At 57.8% G+C, this 16,429-nt stretch overlaps 1 protein-coding gene across 3 annotated transcripts in view; it reads left to right on the top strand.

The window, feature by feature from the left end:
• Positions 1–8,198, top strand: part of TSC22D3 (TSC22 domain family member 3) — a 49,926-nt gene extending 41,728 nt beyond the window's left edge. The window contains exons 1-3 of one of the 3 annotated variants that reach the window (XM_043522360.1): positions 4,771–5,839; positions 5,968–6,056; positions 6,101–6,902. In XM_043522360.1, coding sequence (XP_043378295.1) covers positions 5,385–5,839; positions 5,968–6,056; positions 6,101–6,195 — 639 coding nt within the window. In that variant the 5' untranslated portion in view covers positions 4,771–5,384 and the 3' untranslated portion in view covers positions 6,196–6,902. The other 2 variants (XM_037908765.2, XM_037908766.2) reach the window with 2 other exon arrangements.
• The last annotated feature ends 8,231 nt before the right edge of the window (positions 8,199–16,429 follow it).

The following is a 16,429-nucleotide window of genomic DNA, read 5'->3' as shown; positions in this document are numbered from 1 at the left end:
TGGGGAATGGATCGCACTTGAGCCAAGTCAGCGTTTCTAGATGCATGTGAAGCATGTCACCGTGAGAAGCTCCTTGCTGGGCCAGTATTTCACATGGTCCAATGAGCATTGTCTGAGTTTTGCACAATGGTTTCCGTGTCCCGGCGTCTAAAGGTTTAGGATCTTGTGGGCACACCGGCTCCACTTCCCTGCCACCTAGTGTTTAGGCCTGACACTGTATGCAAACCCTGCCTTGTTTCCCCTCACCCAGGTCTAGACAGGTGCAAACCAGCCCACCTGAGCGTTAGAGCACTCTGCAGGACCTCACGTATTGATGACAAGATTAACATATCCAGAGGCAGTCCGTGTTCAGGCCCATCTCAGGGGCAATCCAATACTGCGTGGTGCTTCAGCCATGGGTACTCCAGGCCAAGCCCCACGTCGAGGGCCAGGACCCCTAGGCTGCTCCACTCCTTTCCCCTGATGAACAGCCTCTGGTTCCTCCTTTCAGGATATTCTTGGTCCCGTCACATGTTCCTTCTCTTGGGAACCTCCTAGTTCCTTTCCCTGGCCTACTCCTGGGACCACTCGCACTCCAGGGTGGCCCCTCCTGCCCCTTCTCCTCAGAGACCGCTTCTTCCAGGGGTCCGTCCTGACTGAGCTTGGGCAGCCTGTGTGTAGGGGGCAGGTTTCTTCTGGGCCAATCTGTTACCCCAGGATCCAGGGCAGCAGCTCGGCCCTGACCCCCCTCAGAGGGCTGCTGACCAGGACCACTCTGATTTTACCTTGAGCCATTTCTGCCCATGCAGAAGATTCCAGAAGCTGCTCCCAACAGACCCGGAGCCAGCCTTTTCTTCTCATCATGGGGCATTTCAGTCAGTTCTTTGGACGCCCCTGCCACTGGCCAGCCCCAGCATAGAGAACGCCATCTCCTTCAGGTTTTCTGCAGTGCTACTGGCTTCCAGGGATGTCCAGGCTTGCAGCTGCCTTTCCTTGCCAGGATCCCTTCCTGTAACGAGGGGCTGAGACCCAGGAGTGCTGGGAAGGGACTGAGCTTGATCTCCTGGACCCAGGTCCCTGCTGTGGGTCAGGGTCACCCGGCAAGGGTCAAGAGCTTTCACAGGTGCAGACTGAGCAAAGCCATGGGACCCCACGTGTGCTGTCAGGGTGGTGGAGGGATCTGTGACAGGGAGGCCAGACGATCCCTTCCACTCTCTCCTGCCATGATATGTCTCTGCTGCTAGGGACCTGCTAGGACGTTCCTGGGGCTGGGGTCCAAGGGCTAAATCCAGGCAGCCCCAGGTTCAGAGTGTCCACTGGGGGTTAGTAGGGATAGAATTAGTGCTCACGTTTGTCTGAATGGCCTGGTAATACATTAGCATACGGGAGTCCATCTGAGAGGGACAGAGTGGTCTAGTGGTAAGAGCAGGGGGGTCTAGGTGGCCTGGGTTCCATTCTTAGCTTTGGGAATTGACTTGGATCTAATGGTTAGAGCAGGGTGCTGTGAGTCAGGACTCCTGGGTTCTTTTCCTAGCTCTGGGAGGGGTGTGTGGTTGGGTGATGAGAGAAAGGGTTGATCTTTGGAAATCTGGCTTCCATTCCCTGTCCTGGGAGGCAGTGTTTGCCACTGCTTAGAGCAGGGCACTCAGGCTCTATTCTAAGCTTTGCTGCTTGCTCACTCCCCTGCTCTGTGCCTCAGTTTCCCCATTTATAATGTTGGGATTATGGTCCCAGTTCCACTTTGTAAGGTGTAGCATGACCCTTGGGTGGAAGGTGTTCAAGTGATTATTCCATCCCATGTCAGTGCGCAGCTCCCCAGGGAGGATAAGGGGCCAGTGAGACAGATCCTGGAGCCTGCTGCATCCCAGACTGCCCTCCAGAAAGGCTGCATCTTGAATGCACCGTGACCAGCCACTGGGTGCCCTCAGCTCAGCTCATTCAGAGGCAGAGACCTGGGCTCCTGGGGCCTCGCTGCTCTTCCCTGGCTGCCTTTGAAGCTTGCAAGTTCATCGGGGAATGACTGCGACCAAGCGCTGGGTCTGGAGGCGCCAATGGCAGGTGCTGGCCTGTGGAGGGAGGCAGGGCACAGAAGCTGGGAATAATCCCTAGCTCTCCGGCTGTGGATGCCCTGAGGTTAATACCTTTCATGGGGAATGGCAGACCAGGCGGTCTCAGTGCTCTGCCAGGAGGCACTAAAAATCCAGTCAGCGGCAGCAGGGCTGCTCCGGGGAGGATTAGGCTGGGGTAGGGCAGTCCGTCTGCCGTGCAGCCTGCTGCCTGTCAGAGCTTTCCAGCCTAGCCCCACCCACACTGCAGAGAGCCCTGTGCTGGGCCTGGGCTCCCACACCCTCTGGCCCGGGCTTAGCTGGCCCATAGGCACCTCCCCAGCTTACACAGGGCTCTGCCCTGGAGGGCAGCTGCACAGAGAGCAGAGTCAAAGGCCCTCTGAGCATACCATTTGCTGATGCTCTGGCTGTATGTCAGCTGGTGGGGGGCAGCGTTAGGGGTGGCTCTCTGGGCCACGGCAGAGCTGCATGAGTGTCAGGGGAATGCCGGGTTCTCCTTGGGGCAGCATGGGGTCTGCTCCCTGGGCCATGGGGGAGCTGCATCAGGCCTGGTCTCCAGGCTTTGCCAGAGCCAGCTGGTTTTTGCCCCAGCTCTGCAGAGGGCGGCTGCCAAACCCCACATGGTGCTGAGGGCGCCGTGCCCCCAGTCACAACCTGGTCTCCCTGGCCCACTCCCAGTAGGGTCCGAGATCAGTGTCCACACCTGCTGCCTTCACCCCGATAACTGCCCCACCCTCTGGAATCCAAACAGTGGCCAGCACCCGCACCGGCCCAGCAGGCTGTGCTCGCCGGCTGAGCCACCCAGATAAGGAGTCCCCATGTCCAGGAGCTGCAGGGTTGCCCCTCCGCATGAGGGAGATAGCGCCCGGGTTCTCCATGCACTGCCCATGGGGATGCTTATCTCCCCAGGGAGCCAGCAGCACCCACCTCTGCCCACGTGAGTGTGAACTGGGGTGGGGGCTGTACTGCACTGCTGCTGGGGTGTCTGGTGCTCTACTGAACCCACGAGATGTGGCCGCGGCCCCGCTGCCTTTCCCGCTCCTAGTGACCTGCTGTGGCTGTGGGGGGCCTCTGGTGGCTGTGGTAGGGACAGGCTCTTGAGCAGCTCAGGCTTGCTGGCAGCTCTAGTTTATTAGTAGAAGGCTGGCCCCGGCTCCCTGGGTGTCTGTGAAGCGCCTGGCTCCACGGGGCCTGCTCTGAGCTGTTAGGGTAGAGTGACCAGACAGCAAGTGTGAAAAATTGGGACAGGGGGTAGGAGGTAATAGGAGCCTATATAAGAAAAAGACCCAAAAATTGGGACTGTCCCTATAAAATCGGGACATCTTGTCACCCTATATTAGGGGGATCCCACAGACATGGGGATAGAAGCACAGCCCTCCTCTGAACTGCAGCCACCCCAGCCACTCTGACGTCAGCCACTCAGAACCTCTCTAGGAAAACGCACCCATGTGCTAGCACACAGAGGCCTTGCTGGAGTGCCCCGAGAGGCCGGTTCCTGTTGGCTGGGCATGCTGTGGAACAGGGAAAGCAGAGAAGCATCCCTCGGCGCCAGGAGGGCAGAGATCCAGGAGCAGAGTGCACGTTCCCGGAAGGATGGGCTGCTGCATTCGTCCATTGCTGCTCGGGTCACTTGGTGCCGCTGGGTGCCAGAGAGCGGAGAGAAGGGAGCTAACACAGCACTATGGAGTACATGAGCAAACACATCCAAGTATGCAAATGTCTGAGCCAAAAGCGGCCCTCTCTCTTAGCGAAAGCTGGGCTGGAAACAGCCGGCAGGCCCAGCTCGAGGGACCTCATAGAGAATCGCTGGCTGTCTGGTGAGAGGCCGAGTACCTTGGGGCAGGGACCGTACCTTGCTTGGTATCTCTGAGCCCAGTCAGCCCATTGCTCAGCATTGCTGGGAGGGTAGGAGACCGCAAGGACACTGGGATGCAACATGTGTTATAAATATCCCCCTCTCCAGTGAGAGCTCTGATTGGGGCCTGCAGTGTAAGGAGCCCCGGGGCTGCTGACAGACTGTGTAAATGTCATGCACACACACACCGCTGAGCCGTAACCCTGCTTCTCCGACTCCACAACCACGCCAGGTGACACACAGGTGGTAGTAGCAGTAGTAGGCCTCTTATCCTGGGTGTGGGCCCAGCGCACTAGATAGCAGCATCGTGCTCTCAGACACAGACCCACAAAGCCAGGACATTACACACTATACCTGCACAGAGCATGCTACCCTGCGGGTCCCCCACTTTAGCATGGCAGATGGAGGGGCTCAGGGTTTAGTAGCTCTACACCCGTGTTCAATACACACGTGCAGCCCACGATTCACCGCCATGATGCAAGTGTCTGTTCTACAGGAGGAGTGACCCTATCTCTCCTCTGGCACTCATGGTACCCATCTGGTCATGGTACCCACCCAGCCCTCTTGCATGTGCAGTTCAGGGACTCCTGGGGAAAACATGCCTGTGACAAGAGCACACTGTGGCCACCAAGGCTCTCGTCCGTTTATGCAGCCCAGAGCCTGCGCCGCTGGCTCGTACGGCCCAGAGCAGCCTGGCACAAAAGCTGCTGCCCACAGGAACAATAACTCTTGTTGCATCCCCTTGGGGCAGCAGCATCTTCCTAAGGCCCGTCCTCTTAGGCACCTTCGGCCTGCCCATGCAGCTACCAGCCGCCGGGGGGCGCTTTGCGCCCGCGAGGGAGGGAGGGAACCACCAGCAGGCGCCGTTGGAAGCTGTTGGACTCGAAAGTCAAAACATGTTTTGGTGGAAGCTTATGTAACTCTGGTTAAGAAGCGACCTACTTCTGGGGTGTAGTAGCTCCTGGGCGCAGCCTCGAGCCTGCCATTGTTCGGGCGTTATTAGCGGGAATTGTTTTGTTTCGCATGCACATTTTTACACTCGCTTTGGCCGCCGGGTTTGGCGCGCTTGCAAGCCCGGGGAGAAAGGCGAAAAGCTGTTTTATTTTCCCGATCAACAAGAGGACGGGTCGGGGCCGGGTTCGTGTGCTTTGCAGCGGGCCCCTTGAACCGGGTCTGACTGAAATATTGGAAGCTGCAGAAATCTCGGGGGGGGGGGCAGGTATTGGAATCCCGGACACTTGCGTGTCCAATGATGCAATGGTTTTGCAACATGCAAAACGACCCTCAACATCCGTGTGTATTGGGGGTAAAAGCCTCGGGGGGGAGGGTGGTTAATAGCGCCGGGGGTCTACACACAGCAGCTTCAAGCAGAGAACGAGACTGCTAGCAAAGCCCTTGCAGCGGGCGGAGCTCTCCAGAGCTTGTGTGTAGGGAAAATTCTGCACGGCGGAGTTAACCCCCCTTCCCCCGCATACCCTCTCCCGATGCACTGTTTGCAAGGGGGCGGGGGGCGCGGAGAGCTCCCTGAGCTCGCCCCAGGGTTCAGGGCGGGGACATGGCAGAGCCGCAGCCTCGCCCCACCCAGCCGCAGCCTGACACCATGTGACGCCAGCAGGAGCCTCCTATATAAGGTGGGGGCGCTCGGAGAGCCCCCACTGGTGGCTTCACCCCGGCTCGCGCTTGTCGTTGTGCGCTCGTCCGGCCCCTGCCCGCCCCTTGCCCTGCGCCCGGCCCGCCGTCGGCTCCGTCAACCCCCGAGCGCCCTGCCGATCCCGAGCGGCGAGAGCCCGCTAGCCCTGCCCCTGTGCGCCGTGGCCATGAGCACCGAGCTCTACCAGTCCGCCATGGAGGTGGCCGTGTACCAGCTGCATAACTTCTCCATCTCCTTCTTCTCCTCGCTGCTCGGCGGGGACGTGGTCTCCGTCAAGCTGGACAACAGGTAGGGGCCGGGCTGGGGGGCTCCGCGCGGGGGGCGCCGGGCTGGGGGGTGCAGCGGGGCTCGCTGCGGATCGGGCTCTGCGGATCGGGCTCGCTGCTAACTGGCCGCCGCCTTCTTGTGTCTTTCAGCGCCTCCGGAGCCAGCGTGGTGGCGATTGACAACAAGATCGAGCAGGCGATGGTGAGCACGGGCTGGGGTCACCCCGCGGCGCACGGGCAGGGCCCCCTGGGCTGATGCAATACGTGGTCACCCCGCGGGACAGGGGCAGGGCTCCCTGGGCTGATGCAATAGGGCTCCCGCCTGCCCCCTTCCCCGGGATCGCTGCGGGGCGCACGCCCGCCTTTGTCTGCCGCTAGCGAAGCTCACTGACCGCTTCAGCACGCCGGGCGGGTCGGGGATCCCAAAGCGCAGGCGGGACCCCCGGGGGCGTCCCGGAGCCCCAGGCCCGCGCCCTGCAGCCAGAGAGGCAGGACACGGCACCCTCCCCCCCTTGCCCCTAGAGTGCCTGGGAGCTGGCAGGGGCCTTGCTGGAAAAGCAACAAGGTTCTTCTCCCAGCACGGTGGCTTCACTCCAGCCATGCCAAGGGCTGTGGCACATCAAACTCTAAAATTGTTTTTCCTCTTGTGGGGGAAAGAGCGCAGCGATCTTGCCCTGGGCTAGAGGGACGGTGTGCTTGGTAGCAGATCCCAGCCCCAGTGTGGCCGCTGAGCCCTGCTGAGAAGGGCAGAGAGCTGGGCTCAGAGACCTGCAGAAGGCTCCAGGGAGTTGTTACAAAATCTGCTGCATGTTGAACGGTGTGCAGTGTCCCTGGTAGACATGCCCCTTGCTAATCTGTGCTAATAGCATCTCTTGCTTCCTGCCCGATGAGAGACCTTTAGCCAGAGCCCCATAACCACTGACGCTGCTGCAGCCAGACAGCTGGATTCAGCCGGCTTAGCTGGGAGCTCAGGCTAGCTCTGAGCATTGGTGACGGCAGCACAGAGCCCAGCTGGTCCTGGACTGCAGCTGGAGTCCATAGCTGAGCTTGGGCGGAATAGTTTGGTAACCCTGCCTTTGGTTGTCTCCTAGGATCTAGTGAAAAACCACCTGATGTATGCCGTGAGGGAGGAGGTGGAGATCCTCAAGGAGCAGATCAAAGAACTGGTGGAGAAGAACTCCCAGCTGGAGCGAGAGAACAGTCTCTTGAAAACCCTGGCCAGCCCTGAGCAGCTGGAGAAATTCCAGTCCCGGCTGCCGGCAGAGGGGCTGTCTGCAGAGGAGCAGATGGGCGGGGCAGCTGCCCCGGCCCAGCACACCGGGGGCTCTGCGGTGTAAGGTGGCTCTGTCCTCGGAGTGGGCAGAGCCACTGAACTCTTTCTACTTAATCTCCTTAAAAGTTGTTTCCTCCCTCATCTCATGTGGAGAACTTCCCAAGCTAGCGAGAGCTACGAGATGTGCCAGGGGCGCTGCCCCAGCTGCTGGGACACTGACTGGCTCTGAAGGAGCGAGGTGTCATGTTGGGACACTGCACAGCCAGACGACCCCCATGGGGGGCCTCTTTGCACGTCCGTGAGAGTGCAGGGGCTGCACATCCGGTCATGTGCCCTCGCTGCACCGTTCAGCAGGGCTCCTGCTGCACTTGACAAAGACTGATCCTTGGAGGAAGCCAGTTGTTGCTGAGGAGAGATACAAATCTGCCCCTCCTGCCACCCTGGAATGGGCCTGGGGTAGGAACCAAAAACTGATCTCGTCAGCACCTTTGTGTTGGCGGCTGTGGACAGTGCATGGCTTGTGCACACCACAGGTTGGGGATTACAAGGAAAGCTTTGTTTCGTTAGTGCAGGGATCTTTATATCCTTAGCTGCATCTAAGGAACGTATACACACAACCACTGCTGGGGATGGCTACCGAAGCCTGGGGCTCGTGGGGGGCTCTATGGATGCTGCTGCCCATAGCTATATGCCTGGGGCCCGCTGGGGATTCCAGCCGAGTGTGGAGGCGGGCCGCTTGGATGGTGTTTGGAAATGGGTGACTGAAGCTGTCTCGCTGTGGGATAGATTTTTATACATAGCTCGGTCTGTGTACAGACCCCCCCAGGAGGGAGATTCCCCGTCCCCCAGCCCGCCCAGAGCAGGGCCACAGGACACCCGCAGCAGAGATTTTATAATGAAACATGCCAATGAGACCCGCCTGCCGTGGACGGGGTGGCCCGGCCCCTTGGGGGCCGAGAGCCGAGGTTATTTGCTCCGTGAGCGTCCCCCCCTCGAGACAGCTCTCGTGGAGCGGACAGGGCATCGCTCTTGATGTTAGACTGTCAGAGCATTAACATGACTGTGTGAATCTAGCTAGAAATGGCAATAAACTCTACTTTTGATAATACATGCAGAGAGGCGTGTCTTTGTAATGGGGGAAGGGCTGGGTAGTGGGAAGGGTGGGGGTGGGACGGTGTTGATGGGAGAGGATCAGTGCTCCTGAGGGGAGGGGAAAGGTTGGGGGGGCAAACTCCAAAAGCTTTGGTGGGATGTGGGCTGAGGTTCAGGCTGCGCAGGGAGGGACTCCCTGGCCCCTGTGTGCAGTGACCAGATACAGGCCAGCTGGTGACATCTGTGGTGTGGTTCCGTCAGGGAGCTCCCCCTGCCCACACCCACACGTTCCTGGGCTGCTCTCCAGTGGGATGCAGTGCCTTCAGCCAGTCATTGGAAACTCTCTTTAGCGCTGGATGCTGCTGGCTTCCAACGTGAAGCCCCTGAGTCAGGGGATGGGGGGGTGAGTGGGGGAGTCAGTGATCCCAGCCCCCTCTGCATTTCAGCCTAATGGGCTAAGGCTTGGAGCCTTGTGGGGGGGCCCCATCCTCACTGCCGCCTGCGAGATGAGAGCAGGGGTGAGCTGAGGGGGTCTGGAGTGTGTGGTGGGGGAGGGGGCAGGTGTGCAGGGGCATTGGGTGCTGGCCTGTTACAAAAGGGAGACACGGGGGCCTGGAAAGGGACTGAAAGTGAGAGACGTGCACGGGTGCATTAGAGTCCTCATTCATAGCTCTGCTGGTGCCCCTCAATCCTGACCTGCACCCTCTAGTGTCCCAGCCCTGGGCTCCCACACAGCTTTATCGGTGCCCCTCAGTCCTGACCTGCAGCCCCTGCTGTCCCAGGCCTGGGCTCCCAAACAGCTCAAATCCAGTTTGAGAGGGATTTTCAAGCCCACAGAAGGGGACTGGTGCCCCTGGAGGAAGATCCTTCAGACGGTGCAGTCAGATGCCAGACGAGCAGCCGCCCTCTCCCAAGCTGCTGGGCTGGGCTGCGGGCGCTGCATGGAGCTGGCCTTGGAGAGAGGAGAGGGGGGCTGTATGAGGGCGCAATGAGAGGGTCACAGCTCCTGGGGTAAAACAACGAAGTAAAAGAAGCAGTGAGAGGCAAAAAGGGATCCTTTAAAAAGTGGAAGATAAGTCCTAATGAGGAAAATAGAAAAGAGCATAAACTCTGGCAAATGAAGTGTAAAAATATAATTGGAAAGACAAAAAAAGAATTTGAAGAACAGCTAGCCAAAGACTCCAAAAGTAATAGCAAAATTTTTTTTAAATACATCAGAAGCAGAAAGCCTGCTAAACAACCAGTGGGGCCACTGGATGATCGAGATACTAAAGGAGCACTCAAAGACGATAAGGCCATTGCAGAGAAACTAAGTTAATTCTTTGCATCGGTCTTCACTGTTGAGGATGTGAGGGAGATTCCCAAACCTGAGCCATTTTGGGGTGATAGATCTGAGGAACTGTCCCAAATTGAGGTGTCATTAGAGGAAGTTTTGGAACAAATTGATAAACTAAACAGTAATAAGTCTCCAGGACCTGATGGTATTCACCCAAGAGTTCTGAAGGAACTCAAATGTGAAATTGCAGGACTACTGACTGTAGTCTGTAACCTATCATTTAAATCAGCTTCTGTACCAAATGACTGGAGGATAGCTAATGTGACACCAATTTTTAAAAAAGGGCTCCAGAGGTGATCCCGACAATTACAGGCCAGTAAGCCTCTCTTCAGTACTGGGCAAATTGGTTGAAACTATTGTAAAGAACAAAATTGTCAAGATACATAGATGAACACAATTTGTTGGGATGTAGTCAACATAGTTTTTGTAAAGGGAAATCATGCCTCACCAATTTACTAGAATTCTTTGTGGGGGTCAACAAGCATGTGAACAAAGGAGATCCAGTGGATATAGTGTACTTAGATTTTCAGAAAGCCTTTGGCAAGGTCCCTCACCAAAGGCTCTTAAGCAAAATAAGCAGTCATGGGATAAGAGGTAAGGTTCTCTCACGGATTGGTAACTGGTTAAAAGATAGGAAACAAAGGGTAGGAATAAATGGTCAGTTTTCAGAATGGAGAGAGGTAAATAGTGGTGTCCCCCAGGAATTTGTACTGGGCCCAGTCCTATTTAACATTCATAAAGGATCTGGAAAAAGGGGTAAACAAAATTTGCAGATGATACAAAACTACTCAAGATAGTTAAGTCCAAAGCAGACTGAGAAGAGCTACAAAAGGATCTCTCAAAACTGGGTGACTGGGCAACAAAATGGCAGATGAAATTCAATGTTGATAAATGCAAAGTAATGCACATTGGAAAACATAATCCCAACTATACGTAGAAAATGATGGGGTCTAAATTAGCTGTTACCACTCAAGAAAGAGATCTTGGAGTCATTGCGGATAGTTCTCTGAAAACATCCACTCAATGTGCAGCGGCAGTCAAAAAAGCGAACAGAATGTTGGGAATCATTAAGAAAGGGATAGATAGTAAATATCATGTTGCCTCTATATAAATCCATAGTACGCCCACACCTTGAATACTGCGTGCAGGTGTGGTCACCCCATCTCAAAAAAGATATATTGGAATTGGAAAAGGTTCAGAAAAGGGCAACAGAAATGATTAGGGGTATAGATCGGCTTCTGTATGAGGAGAGATTAATAAGACTGGGACTTTTCAGCCTGGAAAAGAGGCGACTAAGGGGGGATATGATAGACATCTATAAAATCATGAGTGATATAGAGAAAGTAAATAAGGAAGTGTTATTTACGCCTTCTCATAATACAAGAACAAGGGGCCACCAAATGAAATTAATAGGTAGCAGGTTTAAAACAAACACAAGAAAGTATTTTTTCATGCAACGCACTGTCAACCTCTGGAACTCCTTGCCAGAGGGTGTTGTGAAGGCCAATATTATAACGGGGTTCAAAAGGGAGCTAGATAGATTCATGGAAGATAGGTCCATCAATGGCTATTAATCAGGATGGGCAGGAATGGTGTCCCTAGCCTGTTTGCCAGAAGCTGGGATTGGGTGACAGGACATGGATCGCTTGATGATAACCTGTCTATTTATTCCCTTTGGGGCACCTTCCATTGGCCACTGTCAGAAGACAGGATACTGGGCTTGATGGACCTTTGATCTGACCCAGGATGGCTGTTCTTATGGGGTGAAGAATGTCCCCCTATCATCCCTTACCAATGCTCCTCTCTAGCTGTGAGCATCAGTGGATATTGCTGGGATGAACCTGGGGGAGCCATGCCAGGATGGGTCCTGCTGGGAAGAAAGCAAAAAGACCATTGTGTGCAGGTTGGAAAGGGCTGGACCGTCCCTGTGCTGGAGCCAGGAGCCCAGGGAGGGCAGCAATCTGGGGATGCAAGGGGGTGCAGGGATCAGGATGCACTGACACTCAGGCTGATTGGGAGGTGCACCCATGGGCGAGCTCTGAGGGATCCTATCCGCCAGGGAACAACCCTGTCCTGGCCCCTGGGGGCAAATGAGCAGCCAGGGCTTTGCCATTTCCAGAGCCCACCCCCCAACAGGCAAAGCACCCCTTCCCTTCAGTCCCCAGCGGGGGAAGGGCACCTGGAACAGACGCTGACCCCACTTCTTCTGTTCCCAGCACCCCAGCCTCCAGTGCAGCCTCTGACCTATCTGGGGTGACAGAGCCCCAGGCCCTGCAGTGGGCTGGCTTAGCAGTGTGGTGCCCAACCCTCCCCCTCCACCCGCTGCCCAACTTCCCAGCCCATGACCAGCTGGCACCTACCATGCTGCCCAGGGAGCTGCCCAGAAAGGGGCTTTCCAGCCCCAGCCACCTTCCCCCACAGCTGCTCTCAGCTTCAGGGCGCAAGATGGCTCTGCTTAGCCAGGTCTGTTCGATCCCATCCCCACTCACCCTCACTCCTGCTTAGGGGCCTGGGACTCCCCACTGGCATCACTCCAGGGCAGGACTGGGCTGCAGCATCCTGCCAGACTGTCACCCAGTTGCCCCCGTCTGCACTCTACCCCCTCCCATGCTGAGCCAAGCCCCCTGCGCCATGCACACGGGGACCTGCCAGGCTGCAGCCGCACGTGGTGCCGAGAGGCTGCAGCTGTCTGTGCGGCCAGTGGCAGCCGTCCCTGCAGGGCTGGAGGGAATGCTTTGGGCACCTTCAGGAGAGTGGCTCCAGGGTAACAAATGCAGGCACGGCCTCCTCTGTGCTCAGTGGGGCTTGGCTGCGGGGACACCTGGAGCGATGGGTCATGGAAAGAGGCAAGGTGTGGGGTGGTGAGGCTGGGTTGGGGTAGAGGGCGAGCTTCCCAGAGAATGACAAGCAGAAAGAACCAGGGGGTGCTCTGCTGCTCCCCGGGGGAGTCACCTCCCAACGCCTACGCGCTACTCCCCTGGGCCCTCAGTAAATGGGCGCGTGAGCCCTTTTCCTGCCACAGTGTTGCATTAGGAGTTTGTGTGCAGGTCCTTGTCCACTAGGTTCCCTAAATCCTTCCCAGTCACTGCTCTCCTGGTCCCCAGCCTAGGGGTGCAGCCTGCGCTCCTTGGTGCATGACTTGGCGTTGCATTTTGTTTGACTGGGCCCAGCTTCCCAGTGATCCTGCACCTGCTATGTGACTCAGTGCTCATTACTGCGCTGCCCAGCTTCATGTCAGCTGCACATGGTCCATGCTGGCACTGAACACACCGAACACAGAATGGAGCCCTATGTGCCCCACTTCAACACCCTAGTTCGTGATGGCTCTGCAGCGAGAACTACATGGTGAGATCTGTCACGTCCCTAGTTCTTAATCACTACCCCACACAGGTTTAGGGCAAACTTGCAATGATCGTTTTGTAAGCTGACCATTGTGCAGTACTAAATCAAACGCGTTACAAAGGTCTAGTCCAGCTACATGGTCCGAATGCACCCTAGACAGACAGCAGGTTGGTTTGACGAGTCACCGCAAAACCCTGGTCCAGCCTTAAGGCTTTTTCGATTAAATCCTATATCAGCTTTGCCATGATTTTGCCCGGCTCTGATGTCCCCTCCACAACAGAGTGACTGTAAGGGTGGGAGGGGTAACGCAGGTGGGAGTCGCAGCCCCATGGGGAACACCCCCTGAAATGTCCCACGAGGCTTGAACCCTGGTTGTGCTCGCCCTAGCGAGTGGCTGATGAAGAGTTGCAGGCATGTGGCTCATGCGTCCTCCTGCCCTTGGGCTCAGCACATGGGTGAGACAGGCTGTGCCTGCTGGAGCTGGGTTTGCAGGTGCCCCAGCGGGGGGGTCTCACAGACATCCCAGGTGGGTGTGTCACTGCTGATTCCCGGCCAGCCTGCATGTAGTGATGGTGTCAGGCCACACTAGCTCCAACGGCTCAGAGCGTCCCCGGCTCCAGCTGGCTTTGTCACCAGGGCCCATAGCCAGGCTGAGCCCCCCAGCTAAACTCTCCTGGCTCCCAGCTTCCCAGCCCCCTGGCTCCAGGCCTGCAGCGCCTCGAAGTGCATGGCGCTGGGAGGCAGCACATGCTCAGCCCTGCACCTGGCAGGAGGTGCTGGACAATGCAGCTGCAAATGGGGGATCCAACAGAGTGGGGATGGTGCTCCCCAAGCAGCTGGTGAGCAGCCAGCCCTGCATGTCCGGGCAGGCTCCCCTTCCCCTGCACAGGGAGGGGCTCCACCCCACTCACGCTGAGGGACAGCGGTGGCTTTGCCTTCCAGCCATCCCATGTTCCCCTTTCCCTGTTCATGCCTGAGTGCTGTCACCCCCCATCCCGAGGTGCAGGAGGCAGCACAGCCCTGCTCAGGCTGGAGGCTGACAGCCCAGCCCCGGGTCAGGCAATTTACAGATGCCCCAAAGGTGAGGGGTCCAATGGCAGGGAACCGTAGAGCCCCTGAATCATGAATGCCAGTCATGCATGCTGGGCACTGCCTGAGGGCTGAGCGCAATGCAGCACAGGGGCAAGCGGGCCTAGAGAGTCCCTTGCAGACAGTTTCTAATGCAAAAACGCAGCACAATGGGGGTGCAGAGGGTGTCAGTCATAGCTTGGGCAAGGCCCAGGGCTAGACTAGGGGTGGGCTGTGGGCCAGGACGGAGGGGCATCAGCAGAGGCTAGAGCTGTGTGTGGAGCCCAGCGCGGGGACAGCAGAGGGGTTGAGGGGCATCGGCAGAGCTCGGGGGTGCCCAGGGCTGGGTGGGCACTAGGAGTTAGAATTACATCCATTGTTATAAGCAGAGGCTGCATTTCCGAGGCTGGCTGGGGATTCACCTGTGGGGCTGGCAGTGCCCGGGCCTGGGGGCGCTGGTAGGTGGCTGGGCCCCTGCTGGCACCTGGCAGCCCCTCTCCTGTTGCTGTTGGGCTCTGATGCCACATCCAGCACAGCTGGGCCCGGGGAGGTTTCAGAGCCAGCCCTAGGGAGTCAGTGATGCCAGGAGGGGAAGTGGCAGAAGAGCCACAGAGCTCCAAGATCATCAGTTCCCTGGGCAACGCTGCGCAAACAGACAAACCCAGGCCCAGCCGCGGGCATGGGGGAGGGCAGCTGCGCTCGCTGCGGATTTGGAGGGGACACTCCCCACCCGCCACTGCTCATGGCTCTGCAGCGCCCAGGTGCCACACGCCAATGCAGCCTCTCCCCTGCTGCCCCCGGGCTGGTGCATCCCCGCCCCCACTGCTGCCAGCACAAACACGCTGGCACTCGCACTGTGCACAAAGAGGGGTGCTAAGCCGGAGGTGCATTGTTTTGAGGGGGGCTGTGGAAAGCCCCTGAACCAACAGGAGCAGGGGCTGGGGTTCAGGCCTGGGATCTGCATCCTGGAGTCGTGCTGCTCGCTTGGCCAGCCTGGCCGGTTGGGGAACATGGCACGTTCTGGAGGAGCTGTGGCGCCCTCCCAGCCTGAGACTGTAACCGGCCTCCCCTCGTGTCTCCGTGACCTCGAGATTCTCCATCTGTCCATCCACACACTGTCTGTCTGTCCATCCACCCCCACACTGTCCATCTACACACACACACCCTGTCTGTCTGTCCATTCAAACACCCTCTCCACTGTCCATCTGTCCAGCCATACACATCACCACCTTCTGTTCATACACACACCCACACTGTCCGTCTGTCCATCCACCCCCACACTGTCCATCTACACACAGACACACACACTGTCTGTCTGTCCAGTCATGTGCACACACACAGTCTGTTTGTCTGTCCATCCACACACACACATACTGTCCATCCACACACACACTGTCCATCTGTCCATCCACACACACATGCTGTCCATCTGTCCATCCATACTCCTCAACTGTCCAACTGTCCATTGCTCACCCCTCATCCCCCGCTGTCTGTCTGTCTGTCCATCCACTCACGTACAGCCCCTACAGTGAAGCCATATGGTTTGGGGGATCAGTTCAGTCACCACACTCACCCCATCAGACTTCTCTCCATCTCCCAGCACTCACTTCTTTACCCCACTGCTGCCTGTGCCCCCAACCCCTTCCTGCACCCTGTGTGTCCCCCCCGCACCCTCCATGCCCTCTGCACTAGCTGTTCCTCTGACTGCCGGTCCTGAGCCCCCTCCCTGCTGGGTGTTCCCAGGGCAGCAGCATCACCAGGCAGGTGCTGGCAGGACAGGACAGCCCCAGGAACGCCCTCACTGGTATTTCCAGCTAAGCCCAACCAGCTGCCTGGCCTGACACTGCCTGACCCCGCCCTGCTGCTGCCTGCGCGTGTCCCCCATGTGGCTGGCGGCTCTGCCCAGCCCCGCTGCACAGCGCTCCTGGCTCAGCCCCAGCAATGCGGCTGCTGCTTCACTGCATGGCAGGAGATGGGTAAGCAGCTGCCAGGCTCTCAGAGGCAGCAGCACTGATCCGGGGTCTAGCGTGGCCCTGCCCGCCACAGATGGAGCGCTAGCCCACAGCCCCAGGGCTGTGCGGGAGGGGGCAGAGGCTTGGCACAACATGGACCACAAGGCTGCCCAGGCTGGCCCCAGGGCTGTCAGCCTGCCCCAGATCAGACCTATCTTTGAGTGGCCTCAGGGGAGCACCGGGGGCGGGGGGGGGGGGGGGGGTTTGTGGGGGGATCTGCTCACCCCAGGGGATGGCTCCAGCACAGCAGCCTGCAGGGGGCGTCTCTGTAGTGCTGCAAGGCTCTTCCCGCCTGTGCCTGCCCAGCCCGGCTTCCCGCCCCCTTTCTGCCCTCTCCCCAGAAGGTCCCCTGGAGACCCTGGGCTCTGGTGGTTTAGTGCTGCTTTCCACAGAGGCTGGGATATCAGCAGGCCACGAAGGGTTTACCTGCCGGCTTGGGGATGCTCAGAAGTGGCTTGATTTAGAAAACAGAAGATACCCAGAGCCTGG

The sequence above is a fragment of the Chelonia mydas genome, chromosome 9 (genome assembly GCF_015237465.2).
Source record: "Chelonia mydas isolate rCheMyd1 chromosome 9, rCheMyd1.pri.v2, whole genome shotgun sequence".
Classification (NCBI taxonomy): domain Eukaryota; kingdom Metazoa; phylum Chordata; order Testudines; family Cheloniidae; genus Chelonia; species Chelonia mydas.
This window is presented reverse-complemented; position numbering and strand designations above follow the sequence as displayed.